Source organism: Cottoperca gobio, chromosome 19 (genome assembly GCF_900634415.1).
Source record: "Cottoperca gobio chromosome 19, fCotGob3.1, whole genome shotgun sequence".
Taxonomy (NCBI): Eukaryota; Metazoa; Chordata; class Actinopteri; order Perciformes; family Bovichtidae; genus Cottoperca; species Cottoperca gobio.
Genome location: NC_041373.1, coordinates 6,764,749 through 6,781,052, shown reverse-complemented (window position 1 = coordinate 6,781,052; position 16,304 = coordinate 6,764,749). Strand labels below are relative to the sequence as shown.

Below are 16,304 nucleotides of genomic sequence, written 5' to 3'. Positions count from 1 at the left end.
TAAGGTTCATCATCATTTATTAGAAAATGTTCTTTTACCTGAGAGAATCCTTCAATAGCTTCCTTTACCCAGTCACAAAAAGTGGTCTGTGTTTGTGTGTGTGCATGTTTTTGTGTGTGTGTGTGTGTGTTTGTGTGTGTGTGTGTGTGTGTGTGTGTGTGGAGTGGGTCTAAGCTGATGCTCTCACAGGTAGGCGCATTTTAAAAGCAATCATGAGATTATTACTTTATCACTAATATATAAAAAAGATTAGCTAAAACAAGAAATACACCAAAAGGTTCACTTATTGCACTTCAATGAAAAATGTTGTAAACTTTATAATTAGTCATTAACTGGTTTTGCCTCAAGGCTGCAACTCTGTTATTTTCAGGTTAAACTAATTTAAAAAAAACATAAAATGGTGCAAAAGGCATTTGGCTTGGGCGCAATTTATATTTCTTATTTTGTCATCACAATTATTACCACCAAAGATTCTTCCGCTTACCGTGGGTTGGTTTGGGCCATTCAAAGTGCATTTTAGTTAAGTGCTCAAGTTCAATTTGGGGTCAGTAGGTTGAAGATGCTCATCTCAGTGGGCTGAAGTAGACTTTTCTTTTCTTTTAAGATTTGTGATTGCAAATCAAGAGAAATCTTTTCCTCACAACTCAAAAGAGGAAGTAATGGGTTAAGTAAACTTGCTTATGCTATGTACTTCCCACTGATGGACATCAGCCACCCACTCTTAAACATTACATTAGGTTGGTCGCAGGATAGAAAAAAATCAAAGCTTCACACACATATTGCAGAAGGATTACATTTAGGGGCTCGTCTAAATCTTGTAATGCAGCTTTAACGATCGACCCACCAAACAATGAGAGCATCGCATCAAGTAGACACACCAAACGTTCCAAACAACACACATATACAGGCACACACACCACTTTCTGAGCACTTTACAAAAAAACAGCACATCTCATAGATTCCTTATTCTCCACAACATCCCCAGTACCCCTGACTGCCGTGAAGAGGCGGTCCTGACCCTCGCCGACACAAAGTAGCAAGCGTCTCTAGGTCACGTAAAGAACCTCTGGAATTCAAACCAGGCCGAATTTGATTTCACAAGCAAGACTAGCTCGTTGTTGTTACATTGAGCTTGTCTTTTGGAGGGAGCAGGAGGGAAATTGCATAGACATCTTGCTACTTGCATGTCTTCACAAACTCTACATTTGGCATTGGGGGGGGACTAAACATAACCATGAAACCAAAAAACATCACAGACAATCTCCACCCTGGTCCAATGTGTCAACATGTGAGAATAAACCAGGATCATAATATCTATGGAGGGATAGGGATGGGCATGGAGGCCCCCGCAGAGCCAGCCTCAAAACCTTCACTTTGCTTGTTGTGGTCTGGCAAAGGCATTCTGCTCGAGTTAAGGGCATCATCATACACCAACATGACTTTCAGCTTTAAGCAGTCAGAGATGAAAACCAGATATAGTACTTTCTTTCATCAAACTGTCATCATCTCAGACTCCATTTACACTTCACTTCATGTGTCTTGGGCAGATTGGACAGCTACTGGATCTCAAACAAAGTTGGAATGCATCTAAGAGGCATTTAAGATGGATTGAAATCCATGAGCTGGCAGTTACCAAACAGCTTCAGGTAAATTACTCCCACTGTGTTGACTGCAGTGGGGCTGACTCTGATTTGCATGTAGCCCATGAAAACAAAGACATGATGTTCCCAACTCAGAGACTTAGATTTAATGGAACTTCTTAAATCTGGATTTCATCTGGATACAAGACACTTGAAATGACAAGGGTAAATAGAGCCTCTTTGGTCCAGGTTTATGGCTTCCAAGATTTTTAGGCTGGCTTCTGGGAGGCAAGAGGGTGGCGGACAAATGGGGAAATCCATTTTGGCCTCTTCCAACTTTGATGTGGGTGTGTTGCAGCCACGTTAGCCGACATTCACTTCAACTAATAACCTGTTTACATTCCATTTATCTCCCTCTCCCACCTTACTCATCAAAACCACCTCACTGCCCTTCTAACCACCTGTAGCCACTGTGGCTGCTGGCAACACTCACATCAATTGTTTGGAAGAACTGATTCCATAGGTGAACACACACACAACTATAGGCATTCATGTGTAGCGTGCTATGTTGTTGTGAGAATATGAGGGGTACGAATCTATCTCTTTGCAAACAACAGGAGGCACAGGGTTCATGATTAATGTCACGGGGCACTTCTGAATATGGATCAGCATGCACATGTGAGAGAGAGCATACATACAAATGTATGAAGCATTACACATTACTTTGCTTTTTTTCCACTTTTACATGGGAGCGGGATGGAGAGGTTAAATTTACTTTGTTGCAATAAATCTCGAGTGTTGTATGTTTTTGTATTTACATCCTTGGTTATGGCCAAAAATAAAGTGTAAATAAAAGGAAAATAAAATAAAAAAAACAGAAAACATACAAAAATACACAACATAGTATTGCACCTTGCAGGTGGGCAATATATATTCTCAGTTTGTTGTTGGTTTGTAACGTCTATGTGACACCACTATCTTTTCTGCTGGTGTGTGGAAGTTGGGTTGTGGGTGCCGGGCTCAGGTCCAGCCCCCTCCTCCTGTCAGCTACATTCAATACCATAAAACTCTCAGCCATTACAAAAGTCATAATCCCTCAGTCTCTGGGCTATTCACATTTTAAGTTTACTGTCTAAAGACTGTGCCTTTTAAGTTGGAGAAGTGCTCACATTAGTCTCACAACCAAATAAGATAGAGCACAAAAGCTTGAGGGAAGAGTCCTTTTGTAACTTCTACTGATGCATACACACAAGCACATAATATCTTAACATATACATTTTTTTTAAATCTATATATGCATCTCTGAACTTTCACATGTGCCTGCAAAATATGACTCCTCCCAAGTTCCTTTGAGTTTTGTGTTGTGTGAGGTATGACAAGATTGTTTCAGTTTTTTTTTTTTTTTTTTTTTTTTTGTATTTTCAATTTCTGTTGCATTATATTTCCTGTTTGTGTTTTTTTTTTCCAAAGTTGTATTTAATAAAAAAGAAACAAAATATAAAAAAGAAATTCCTGTTTTGTTGGTTGTAAATTCCTCCTGATAAAAGGGGACGGACAACTGGACAGACACACAGACAAACAGATCAGTTGGCAAAAGTATAGATGTGAAAAAGAAGTGAAATATTTTCTATGTTACACTGCACGCATGGTCAAAAAGTGACTACAGCTGTTTTTTTCCTTTTTTACACAGAGCAGTTTAAGCGTCAAAAAACAAACAGAAAAATAAGAAAACAATGATAAAATGAAAAATCTCCAATAATTTTGTTCAGGAGTCTTTTTTTTAAAAAGTCATCTCTTTTCATTTTGTTTTGTGGATTTATAATCATTTCATATATCTTTTTTTTCTTAATCTAAATCAGACTCAGAAGGTAAAGCAGCATTATAACCCCTACTGTCACACACACATACCCAGTCAGCTCACGAGAACAAAGGACATCAATAGATTTTTTTTTCTTCTCTTTTTCAGTTCTTTTACAAAGATGTGTCGGAATTCCAAACCTGCATCTCTGGAATGAGGGATCTCTTTCTGATCCTCACCATGTGACAGTTGGAGGTTATCCTTTTGGAGGGAGCTGAGGGAGACATTTGGGGTTGTCAGCTGGCATGGGAGCAGGGACTCATATGCGGTTGTTGTGGGAACTGAAGGGGAGACGGTACATATTCCAACACCGCCAGCTCCCCTTCTTCCGAATGTTCGTTAACATCGTCTCTACAACCGGCCACATCACCCTCTCTCGCCCATGTCAATGATGGCAGTGAGGGTTGAGGCCCCTCAGCTTTTTGTTTGTCCCACACTTTCTTCATCTTTCACATCCTCACAATCTTGCGTTCAAGTCTCTCGTTCCCATCGCTGCTGCTTTTCTGATCACATTCATTCGGTGGCGCCACTCTAAAGGGCAGATATGGCCAGCCTAGTCTCACAAGGGAGAGGCCTGGATCCTGTTTGGTGTCAATGATTCTGGGCCAAACTGGGGGCATCCCACCTAGCTGGGAGTGGGTACGGTTGCTAGGGTGCTTAGGGAAGAGGAGAGGGGGGGAGAAGATGATTGAAGGGAGGGCTTTGACTTTGAAATGTCACTGGGCTGACTCTATAAGAAGGATGATGGGGAGAATGGTACTATAGGGAGAATTAATAAGTGCTTCTGTGCACAGCCCTCCTACGCAAGGATCTCTCTCCACCCATGGTTGGGTTGATTGAGGGTTGAGGGTCATGTGCTGTTGGTCTAATACTGTCAACGGGTCAGGTTTGGGACTGAGCCCACTGCAACTGCCAACCTCTGTTACACAGAGCAACCAAAACTCACCCCCCAAAGTAGTATCCACCACCAAAACCTGCCCCAAATGAGGGGAGTTTTGATGAGGGAAACTAATTGGTATTCCAACAAGAGGTGTTGGTTAAACTTGGATGAGTAAGGGGCCAAAGGGAGGACCGCTGCAGTAGTGCAAAAACTCCCACCAGCCTCGCTGGGTGGGGGCTGTTATAATGGTGATAGGGGTGCAATTTAGTCAGAGCTAGCCTCCAAAAGGGCATTGTCATGGGCTACATTTGGGTAAGGCAGGGCAGGGGATGGATCTCTGAAAGGGGGGGATGATGCTTGTGAAGGGGATTCTTCTGAGAGTCAGACCAGGCTCCACCATTTTGCCATAGATGGCATTCCAGTTCCTCTCGCCTCCCAGCATTGCTCTGGACGTCGAAGCAGTGAGGCGTGGCCATTTGTGACGATTATCCATGATCCCTGCCACATGTTACTCTGCTTAGGTACTTCTGAGGGGTGCAGATTACCCATCCTGTACAAGTGCCAAGTATGAACTACTGCTTGACATTGAATGTAAAATAGATTTTCTTAGTCTCTCTTTTCTTCATTCTCTTCTTGTCAGAGTGGTAAACCCAGTTAGATTTGGCTTGGCCACAGAATTGGAATGAACAGAGTGGGCTTTTAGAATCAACTCAACATTCTTGAATGGTCCTTTGGCTAGTACACTATGATGTCTGCCATGGATATTTGCCGTGAGATATTACCTTTATAGTGGTGAGCATTGGTAAAGTGCATGAGACTAAAATAGCTTTTAAGCTTAAGAAGCTTCATTTCGGTTGAGAACATTCTACTTTTTTACGTCTAATGCACTGTCCATGCATGAAAGAAAGCTTATTTCCGTGAAAACATTTATCAAGATCCAATGGCAGCCATCATAAGTGTACTGTGGAAAATCGCCACGATGCAGAAGGAAACAGCCCTTTCTCACGATGCTAATTCAACGGGCGTGGCCACCACAGGTTTTCAGGTACACTCCATCTTCTATCGTCTTGCTACTATCGCAAATGGATGTCAGCTGGGCTGCAAATCTACACTGTCCTTCGTCGCTTCTGTGAGTCGGTTTCTGTTTTGACAGAAACAGGTAGATCCAAATTTCAAAAGACGACACTTGGTCCCGTATAACAAAAAGAGATAACCCGATTGTAATGGGTACCATTCCCTGGAGTCGGTAAAACCTTCCGGGGGGGATGGCTGGCCCTCCTGTCTTCAATGGTATTTCATTTCAACCAAGTGATAGCACTGAGGGTGTGTGTGTGTATGATGTGAGTGTTTTGTCTTTTCATGACTACAAGTGTACACCGACGTAAATATTATGCACATTTCTGTGTTAGCCTACACATGCGCCAACTTGAATGGTGTATGTCTGTGTGTAGGCTGTGGGCAGCCGCCCCGTGTCCACAGAGGTGAGGTAGTGCCTGACACCACAGGGGCAGTACTGCCGCCCCAGCCTGGGGGTGTATCCACTTTGAGGTAAATGGTAGCCTTCTTGGCATTTGCCTGCTCTCAGTGACGCCCATGGTAAAAAAAGGCAAATGTGTATGGAAGCCTGGAGGGGCCACACTGAGCTGAGTCCGTGAGGAGAGGACTCTGAACAAACCCTGCAGGTTAGGGCTGTATATTGACACTGCCGTGCAGTGCATACAGTAAAATGAGGCATTCACGTTACTCTGAGGTGATGTGTGTTTTTATGTTTATGTGTGTTTGTGTGAGAGAGAAATACAGAGAGAGAAGGAAGTGTGTGTGCGTGTGTGTAAGATGAGCTTTGCTGTCTCGCTGGTGGTTGCTGCTATCCAAAACCTCCTTGGAGGCTGTGCGTGGGGGATTTACTACTGACCCTGGCTCTTACTCTACAGTCCAGCAATTAAATCTGGTTTCTTCGCTCTATCTCGGCTCCTCCCTCCTCTCCCCTTCTTTCTTTCTTTCAATGCAGTAACTCCTTGGAGAGAGAAGGGATTCATTGTCATTAATAAGACAGTAGGCCGCTGCCACAAGCAGCACCGACAATGACAAGGCAAGTCTGCTCATATGTGTGTATGTGTGTGTATGTCACAGGAGCCGGTCCAATGACAAAAATAAAGGTAGATATGGAGCCATGTTCTGCACATTTCTTTTAAAAGGTAGACAACACAATTTAATAAAACTGGAGTAGCCTTTTATAAATATAGCACCGGTATCTAAGAAGAAACTCCAAAAACAGCTGTAACGGCTCAGATTGAGTTGAGGAATTGATAAAAAGACTAAGTCTGGTATATCTGCTATACTGCAGCCAACATACACTAAAGTAATGCTCAAAGCATACACTGAAATTTCAATGTGCAGTTTTTGCTGATTGCATGTGCCTGCATGACTGTGAGCAATAATATGTCACCGACGTCCATATCTTCTGAATTACTGCCTTAACACTTATTCAGAAATAATACTGAGAGGTGCTGGCCAGCATGGCAGCTGGAAACATGGGCTTTAAAAAGGTGTGTAAAACTGTGACCGCTAAAATGAAAGAACCAGAGAGGGGTAACGGACCCCTGCCAAGAGCGCTGCTCTGAAGAACTGAGGTGGTACAGGCTGTGGATGTGTGTGTGCGTGTGTATGTATCGGTGTATGTGTCTTGGCAAATGGCTACAACTCTTAATAGATAAGACATCATGCTCAGACAGAAGGGCCCCCACACGGATTTTAAAACAGGGGTGAGTAAAAGGAGGAGAAAGAGGTGGAGGAGAGGGTGTTAAAAAAACAAAATCCTCTGTTTGCTTGACTCTCCTGTTGCTGGTGTGTTGCTTGTGTTAGTCGGTTCCAGTTTTTAAACCACATACTGTAAATGCGATGTCGGAGAAATGCAGAATTCCTGCCGAGAGGACTCTTCCTCCATCCTTCCCCTATAAAAACGATGGCCCTTCCCATCTCCCAGGTTGCCCCAACTTCCTCTTCCCTTTGGGTGGTGGCAACTGTGTTTCACACCTCCTGGTCCTCGAAGACCTCCAGGAAGAGCGGGGGGAAGAGTTCGTTGGGACACTCCACCTTCATGTGAAGGAAGCGGCTGGCATGGCACGCCCCGATCATCCGCAGGTCGGTCACCTTCATCAGGAGCTTCGGCCAGAAGTGAGGAATGTTGTGCTTGCGGTAGTTGATGTAGTGCTCAAACGCCAGCAGGTAGGTCTCCTGGCACTTTTCGATCTTGTCCATGCAGGTCAGGCCAGAACGATCTGGGGATAGGAAGAGTCGGTGTGGAGGAAGGCAGAGACAAGATAGACAAGCGGGGAATTTAAGAACAGGGAAGGAAGAGAGGAAAGAGGGAGAAAAAGAGAATGAGCGTGTAAGAAAACATCAACAATGTAATTCTGATTAAATGTCAACATGCTGGCAGGAAGGTTTGACTACTTTCATGTGTTATTACGGACAATTACCATCGAGAAACACTGTGCACCGTCATGACTGGGGTTGTGGCTTGGTTGCATTGTTTTGTCTTTTCTTACTTTTTAATAGCTGGAGGGAAAAGTCCTTTTGTAACTTCTACTGATGCGCACACACAAGCACATATTATCCTAACATATACCTTTAATACAATATTTAGATATGCATTTCATGCGCCTGCTAAATGTGACTTGTCAAATTATTTAGAGTTTTGTGTCGTGTGAGGTTTGACTAGAGTCAGGTTTCTTTCTTTTAGTATTTTCATTTTCTGTTGCATTATTTTTCCTATTTGTGTTTTTTCCCCTCCAAAGTTGTATCTTGGTAAAAATTGGTACAAAATAAATTCCTGTTTTGTTGGTAGTAAATTCTTCCTGATACAAAGAGGCTCGGTAGCTTTTTTCTAAATTCAGATTTTTTCTTCCTTTCTAATAACCTGTGGACACCCTGGGAATTATCACATGGCTTGTTTTGCAAGAGGCCACAATTAAACACATCCATTCTTTATTTGCATCCTATTATTTCAAAACCCCTGAGCACATTAATTGACCCTTAAAGTGTCCTTAAACACAAAAAAAGAGTTTCTACAATGAACAAACCAAGAGTGAAGGCTTTTTAACCACGTTTAGGAAGAGAGTTAGATTTATTCCTTTCAACACTAACTATGCATGTGGGACTTTAATCATCAGGCCATAATTACATTTGGATTCACAAAAGGCTATACTATATACTGTGTAAAGCAGCGGGTAATGAATAGGGACTGTCATGGAATTGTGACTCCGAGGGAACAGAAGACGGAGAATTTACATTTACATTAAGCTCAAACTCCTAGACTATTATAAGCAGAGAGTTAAGGCTGCGGTCATGCAGCTTTAACTTTTAGAAGTGAGAAGTTCTTAAATCAACAACAACCTGAGCTCATGAGCAGCACGGCCTGCAACAGCGCCACCTCCGTGTCGTCAAGGTTGAACTGTGCCAGGCTCTTGCCCAGATCGAAGATGGCGTCCGACACCACGCCCAGCCCGCCGTTCTTCAGCTGCTCGCGCTTCACAGCCATCTCCCCGCTCAGCGTCAGCGTCTCACTTTCTGGGTCGTAGCGCATGGCAGCTCGCAGCGACATGATCTCCATGCAGCAGCCCTTCAACAGGATGATCTGGTCTTCACAAGGTAGCTGGTGGAAAAGACGTCATGCCATATTATTCTCATCTTTAAAGAATTAGCATATTGAACACAAACCATAGAAGGGTAGGAAGGAACATTTGACCTACAGTAACAGATAATGTATTTAGTGTTTTCTTTCATTTTAATGTTAGGATTCCAGTTGTTGAACACACAAGAATAGAAACAATCTGATTCTTGTCATTTCATTTATTGTACTAACTTCAATAATAACTTTATCTGTACAGCACTTTTCAAAAACAGTGTTTAGAAAAGGTTTTTAAAAATAAAGCCAAAAATCAAACCATAGAAGGCAAAAGTAACTTTTTCCTTTTAAAGATATTGATGAAAAAAACATTTCTCTTTAAATGAAAGATATTTACAATGGCATACTTGGGGATACAGTGTGGCTTCCTTAAACATTAATCATTTGTAATAATTGTTTATTGCATTCGGGTACTTTTACATAACATTTTTTAAATAGCCACAGAGACATAATTACTTATCAAAAATAAGCCAAAGTAAGATATGTCCTCAATTACAACAAAACAAAAGGGGAACACAGACACACCAGGGCACTCCAGAGAGGAAGACACACAAATAAAAAAAGAGGAGAAAGAAAACCATCCAATAAAGTATTTATCATTATTTGTCATCCATTCATTAGCTGAACATTTGGCCAGTTGTACACTTGAGATGTTCAGCATTATGACTGGAACATACTGCCCTATGTTGCAGGACTTTAGCTAGAGGGAGGAATCAGAAGAGGAGTAAGAAAGGTCAAGAAGCCACAGATGTGGCAGACAGGGAGGGATGGGAAGATGAGTTGAAAAAAAGCAGACATGTTTTGATGAACACAGATTATGACTAATGCACTCTGATATACTTGGTTATTAGAATCTCTGGGTTGAAACCCATTTGATTAAATCTAAAGACTCTGGTGCGCTGAATTAAATCTCACCTTAATGCAAGCTTGTTTCTTATTTCACTGATTAATTGGCTTGATTTGTCTTGTAAATGTGTGCCTGGGGGGGGGGGGGGGGGGGGGGGGGGGCACACTTAATTCTTAGCGGTTATGTTTCGGTGCATTCTTATCGGTAATTCACTGCAGTGGCCTGAACAGATCTCATGGAGGCTAAACAGGTTCTCTCCCGCAGCCTCTTTCATCAGATCAAAAAAAGGCTCCTTTCATAATATAATCTATTACATTTGGAATAAAAGATAGCGTATTAAATATGACTGATTCTCTGCTTCGGTGTCTAGAATACTAAAACTCCGTACGCTTATCTGCTCCTGTTTGGTTTCCTCATCTCTAAAATTAATAGATTATCCAGCAGCAGTGTGAGAAATATATTCTAGTTTACACTCTCATTTGAATAGTAGCATCCATAATAATAGTAAGATTTATACAATCGAATAATCTAAATGACTTTAAAATATGATGATTAAAAAAAGTGGCGACCTCTACTTTTAAAACTTTCTGGGATTTATGTTCTCAAAAATTATATTATATATTATAGTTACAACCTCACACACAGCTATTGTTTCTTTAAGACACACACACACACACACACACACACACACACACACACACACACACACACACACACACAGCAGCTGTCTTACTAGACAATAACTCAGCGACCATGATAATTATCCAATTTAAGGTCTCATTTCAAGCAGCAGAGACAAGAAACATGATGACATGTTGCTGATGAAGGCAAACAGGAGCAGAAATGCTTCTCTGAACGTCACCAGGAACTAAAGCTGCTTCTGGGTTTATTTTTCAATGCCAAACATACACTGCGAGAGTGTGTAAAGGATCTGCATATGCACCTGTACGTTTTGTATTAAAGAAATACTTCACCCCCTAAATGTTCATTTATATATCAATTACTCCCCCCCCCCCCCCCCCCCCCGGTGTTACTTTGAATTCTTGAAGAAAACGTAGTTTTTCTCGCATGCCATCCAAAAACGGAGGAAATTAATCCACTTGATGAACTGAAGTAAATGGGGCCCACGTTGAAAAACAGCAAAACCATCAAAACATTCGTTTGCAAACTCTCACACAAACCATGCCGTATAAACCAAATCTCATTTATCTCACTACTTCCCAAGCATATGTATTTTCGCTAAAGCCTTACTATTTAAAACACTTCCTGTATAAGCGTCAGACTAAATCAAATCAAATCAAATTTATATACAGTATATCTCAAAAGTGAGTACACCCTTTAGATTTTTGCAAATATTCTGTTATATCCTTTCAGGGGATAACATTATCCTACTGAAACTTTGATATAACTTAAAGTAGTCAGTGTGCTGCTTGAATAACAGTATAGATTTATTGTCCTTTGAAAATTACTCAGTACACAGCTGTTAATGTCTAAACAGCTGGCAACAAAAGTGAGTACACCCCATAGTGAACATGTCTAAATTGTGCCCAAAGTGTCAATATTTTGTGTGACCACCATTGTTATCTAGCACTGCTTTAACCCTCCTGGGCATGGAATTCACCAGAGCTGCACAGGTTGCTTCTGGAATCTTCTTCCACTCCTCCACGACGACATCACGGAGCGCACGGATGTTGCACTCCTCCACCTTCCTCTTGAGGATGCCCCACATGTGCTCAATTGGGTTTAGGTCTGGAGACATACTTGGCCAGTCCATCACCTTAACCTTCAGCTTCTTCAGCAAGGCCGTTGTCATCTTGGAGGTGTGTTTAGGGTCATTATCATGTTGGAAAACTGCCCTACGGCCCAGTTTCCGAAGAGAGGGGATCATGCTCTGCTGCAGGATGTCACAGTATATATTGGAATTCATGTGTCCCTCAATGAAATGCAGCTCCCCAGTGCCGGCAGCACTCATGCAGCCCCAGACCATGATGCTGCCATCACCATGCTTGACTGTAGGCAAAACACATTTGTCTTGGTACTCCTCACCAGGGTGCCGCCACACACGCCGGACACCATCTGACCCAAACAGGTTTATTTTGGTCTCATCAGACCACAGGACATGGTTCCAGTAACTCATGTTCTTGGATTCATTGTCTTCAGCAAACTGTTTGCGGGCTTTCTTATGCATCGGTTTCAGAAGGGGCTTCTGTCTGGGGCGACGGCCATACAAACCGATTTGATGCAGTGTGCGGCGTATGGTCTGGGCACTGACAGGCTGACATCCCACTTCTGCAACCTCTGCAGCAATGCTGGAAGCACTCGCACGTCTATTTTTGGAAACCAACCTCTGGATATGACGCTGAGCACGTGGACTCAACTTCTTTGGTCGACCCTGGCGAGGCCTGTTCCGAGTGGAACCTGTCCTGGAAAACCGCTGTATGATCTTAGCCACTGTGCTGCAACTCATTTTCATGGTGTTGGCAATTTTCTTATAGCCAAGGCCATCTTTGTGAAGCGCAATAATCCTTTTTTTCATCCGCTCAGAGAGTTCCTTGCCATGAGGTGCCATGTTGTCCAGCATTCAGAGAGAATTGTGCCCAAAACACCAAATTTAACAGCCCTGCTTATCATTTACACCTGAATCCTTGTAACACTAACGAGTCACATGACACCAGGGCGGGAAAACAACATCATTGGGCACAATTAGGACATGTTCACTATGGGGTGTACTCACTTTTGTTGCCAGCTGTTTAGACATTAACAGCTGTGTACTGAGTAATTTTCAAAGGACAATAAATCTATACTGTTATTCAAGCAGCACACTGACTACTTTAAGTTATATCAAAGTTTCAGTAGGATAATGTTATCCCCTGAAAGGATATAACAGAATATTTGCAAAAATCTAAAGGGTGTACTCACTTTTGAGATATACTGTATATAGCCCAATATCACAAATGACACATTAATCTCAGTGTGCTTTACAGACTGTACAGGATACGACACCCTCTGTCCTTAGACCCTCGCATCGCACAAGGAAAAACTATAATAATAATTAAAGGGGGAAAAATGGAAGAAACCTCAGGGAGAGACTGAGGAGGGATCCCTCTCCCAGGACGGACAGACGTGAAATAGATGTCGTGAGACTATTTATGCAAAGGTACATTTTCTCAGTTTTTGGATTCTTCGTTCACCGTGGAGGCATGCGAGACAAACAACGTTTTGTTCAACCAATCAAAATAACACGGGGTGAGTTAATGATATACAAATAATCATTTTGAAGTATTCCTTTAAATAGCAAAGATTTAGAAAATGATGCATACGGGAAATCTTTTTGACCTTCTATCCACAATACATTTGTCTTTTTTCACAGCATACTGCTGAGTTGTAAATATGGGCCTTATCTCTACAACCACATGTTGTTGTCCTCCTCAAACAGAAGAACTTTTTCTGCGAGACAAATCGACCCCCTAAATCACACATTTTCTCGACTAACACACTCACAGGATGAGAGACGCTCGCCTGCGTCTGCTGTGTGTTATATTTCTTTGTATGTGCCAGACTCCCACCCTCGCCCTTTGCACCTCAAGACCATTAACCACCACTTACCTCAGAGAACATGGGCAGTTTTTTGGCAAAGTCGACGACACGGGTGATGGCAGGAGTGATGATCTTGGTGAACTCGCTGAAGGCCTCCAGGTCCACCTTGTCACCGTCTGACGTAGGTGCAACCGGGGACTGGCCGATTTTTTCGGGCTACATGGGAAAATAAACGCCGATTAGAGCACACTTAAACTACATTAGAGCAAGAGACAGATTTGAATGAAGGACTAACTATAGTATTTATCTTTGTAAACAAATCCAGAGAAATATTGTCTGTGTAACCAAAGCTGCTGTCCATAAACTATTAAACACAGTTGCACTGGCTGACGTGCTCCTTCTTCACCATGAACACACACACTGAACTTCATTTTGAGTCAATCCCACACACCCCGTCCTGCTGCCCCTATTCACATTAAACAATATAGAGATTATTGCCACGTTAATGTGCTTATGCCATGATAGAGGAGGAGAGGAGAGCGTGTTAGAGCTGTGTAGAATAAAGAAGAGAACAAAGTGCAAAGGGCAAGAAGTACAGAGCACTACGATTCGACAATAGAGTACATTACAACGAATTACAGTTGAGAGTATGGCTGTGTTTTTAGAATTAAAGAGCGCAGAAGAATAAAATAAGATTATAGAAGAATCTATAGGAGTGGTGTGGGGCTTTGAGTAAAATATAGCAGCGGAAACAACACAGTTTTAAATGGTTTTATAGCCTTTTTCATCCTTTCTACAAAGTGCTTGCTTGCCTTGGGAGACAAATTAAAACCAATTTAGCAGATAAGTACAGCAGATTGTGCTCTGTGAGAGGAATGGGACATGTCACCCGACAGACAGCGCTTACTTAGAGGAGCACTGCGGTGGGGAACTGCAGATCAGTAATACATATGTTTACAGAGTTGTGTTAATGGAGGCTGTGACTATGAAAAATATTGTTTCACGCTCCACTGAATAAAGCGCACGTCAAGGCCAAAGCCATTTATTCAGGCCGGAGATAAAAGTATAGAAATAATCACCTCACACAATGAACCATCAATCCCAATCCAGAGGGTGAAGGTTTCTGTGAATCAGTGCATATTCAGCCCGTCCTCTGCTGCGCAGCCGACAAATTATGGATCATTTAAATAATCGTGGTAATAACTTTGATGGACTGCGACTCGCAGTGCGATAGCCAACACAAAGCATTGGCTTCACACGCTGAGGTCAGTGGCGTTTTTCATTTCAGTGTTGAGGGGAAAAAATGCTCTCTGGAGAGAGACAGAGAGAGCAGCTGAGGTTCAGAGCTGCTGAATGCACGCCGCCACTCTCAAGTGGAGAAGCTTAGACACAGACCGCAACACTCACGAGACACAACTGACACCAATGACAGAAATGAACACGGAGTCTTTAACTCGCATTTAAATTGTTTTAAGGGCTGCTTTAAACTATTCTGGAGAAACACATTTTCTGACTTACCTCCAGTGGCATCAGGCCAAGAAGATAGTTTTGATTTTATTCCTCCAGATTTTGAGATTTCTGCATTAACTTCACTTCATTTCAAGCTTTAATTTAAATTTTAACATTCCAGAAACTCCAGATGATCCATACACCACATTGTCAAAACATATCTTCATAGGGACTATTTCTTCAGTACAATACAGTCTCAAATAGAGCTGCAACAATAAGTAGACTAATTAAATAGATGATCGACAGAATACATTTAAATACAGTTTTCATGGACATGTTTTACTATTTAAAAATTTTTTTATAGACAAAACGCTGAAACGAATAATCTAGAATACAACCGGCAGATTAAACGATAATGAAAGTCTTTCGCTGCAGCTCTAGTCTCAAAGACACAGTGAGGACTGTGGATTACCCAGGTTAAAGGGGTTAAGTTTTCTAATGCAAACAGAATCCAATCACCGAGACAGAGATCTCAAAAACCTGGCGAAATAAAAGCAAAATATATAATGATTGTTTTTATTTTAACGTCGCACTGCAGTCATCACATACATTCAAATTCACCGAGGATGAAACCATAACAATGCCTGAAGGCTTATACCACCAAAGGTGTTTTACCTCTTTTAATGAAAAGAGTGTTTATCCATCTGTTTCCTACGTAAGTAATAAATCTAATTTCAACACCACAACTGTTGCGACAGCAATAAGCAATCATTTCAAGTAATTACAAAAGTGTGTGAAGTGTGGTGAAGCCGTGCACAGGCATATATTCGTGTCTTCATATGTGCTGCCGAACGGACTAATGCGATTTTTCTTCAAGCGCTGATGTATGTTTATTAACTGCATGGCTATTTGGGGGGCATCCAGGGAAAACACATGCTAAACCCGCAGCGCTGCGAGGGATTACTGCTGTACAGGCTGGTTGGTGTGGAGCCTTGTGGGGAGATATCAGAAACCGTGTCCCACAAGAGGCGCAAAGATACTTGGACTAACATGAACCCCAGTGCACACTGGGAATTGGGAATTGTTGAATTGGTGGGAGAAAAGGGGGGAAACTTTTTTTTACTTTAATCATTTACAGTATGTGCTGAGCTTCAACTGTTGATCTGTTATCAGAGGGATTAGAGCTGCAAAGTTTGTTCCAGTGGAGCCGGAGAAGATAAATGATCTTTACATCTGGCTCGGATGGTTTCACCACTTTGATATGAACCGCTCGGTTCATGCTTCTTCTTCTTGTGATGAAAACACATTTCAGATTGACTAAGTTAATTGTATTATGCGTTTTGTTTTATATTACAGAAAGAACAAATATCAGGGGTGTTGATGGAGTTGTTGATCAAAACTAACAGCTCAATGTCTACTGAGATTTCTAAACGCACCTTTTGTCCACACACACTTCTCAGGACACC

At 42.0% G+C, this 16,304-nt stretch overlaps 1 protein-coding gene across 1 annotated transcript in view; it reads right to left on the bottom strand.

The window, feature by feature from the left end:
- Positions 1-16,304, bottom strand: part of LOC115025079 (thyroid hormone receptor alpha-like) — a 139,333-nt gene continuing 123,029 nt past the window's right edge. The window contains 3 exon segments of the mRNA XM_029457130.1: positions 1-7,596; positions 8,714-8,972; positions 13,459-13,605. Coding sequence (XP_029312990.1) covers positions 7,346-7,596; positions 8,714-8,972; positions 13,459-13,605 — 657 coding nt within the window. The 3' untranslated portion in view covers positions 1-7,345.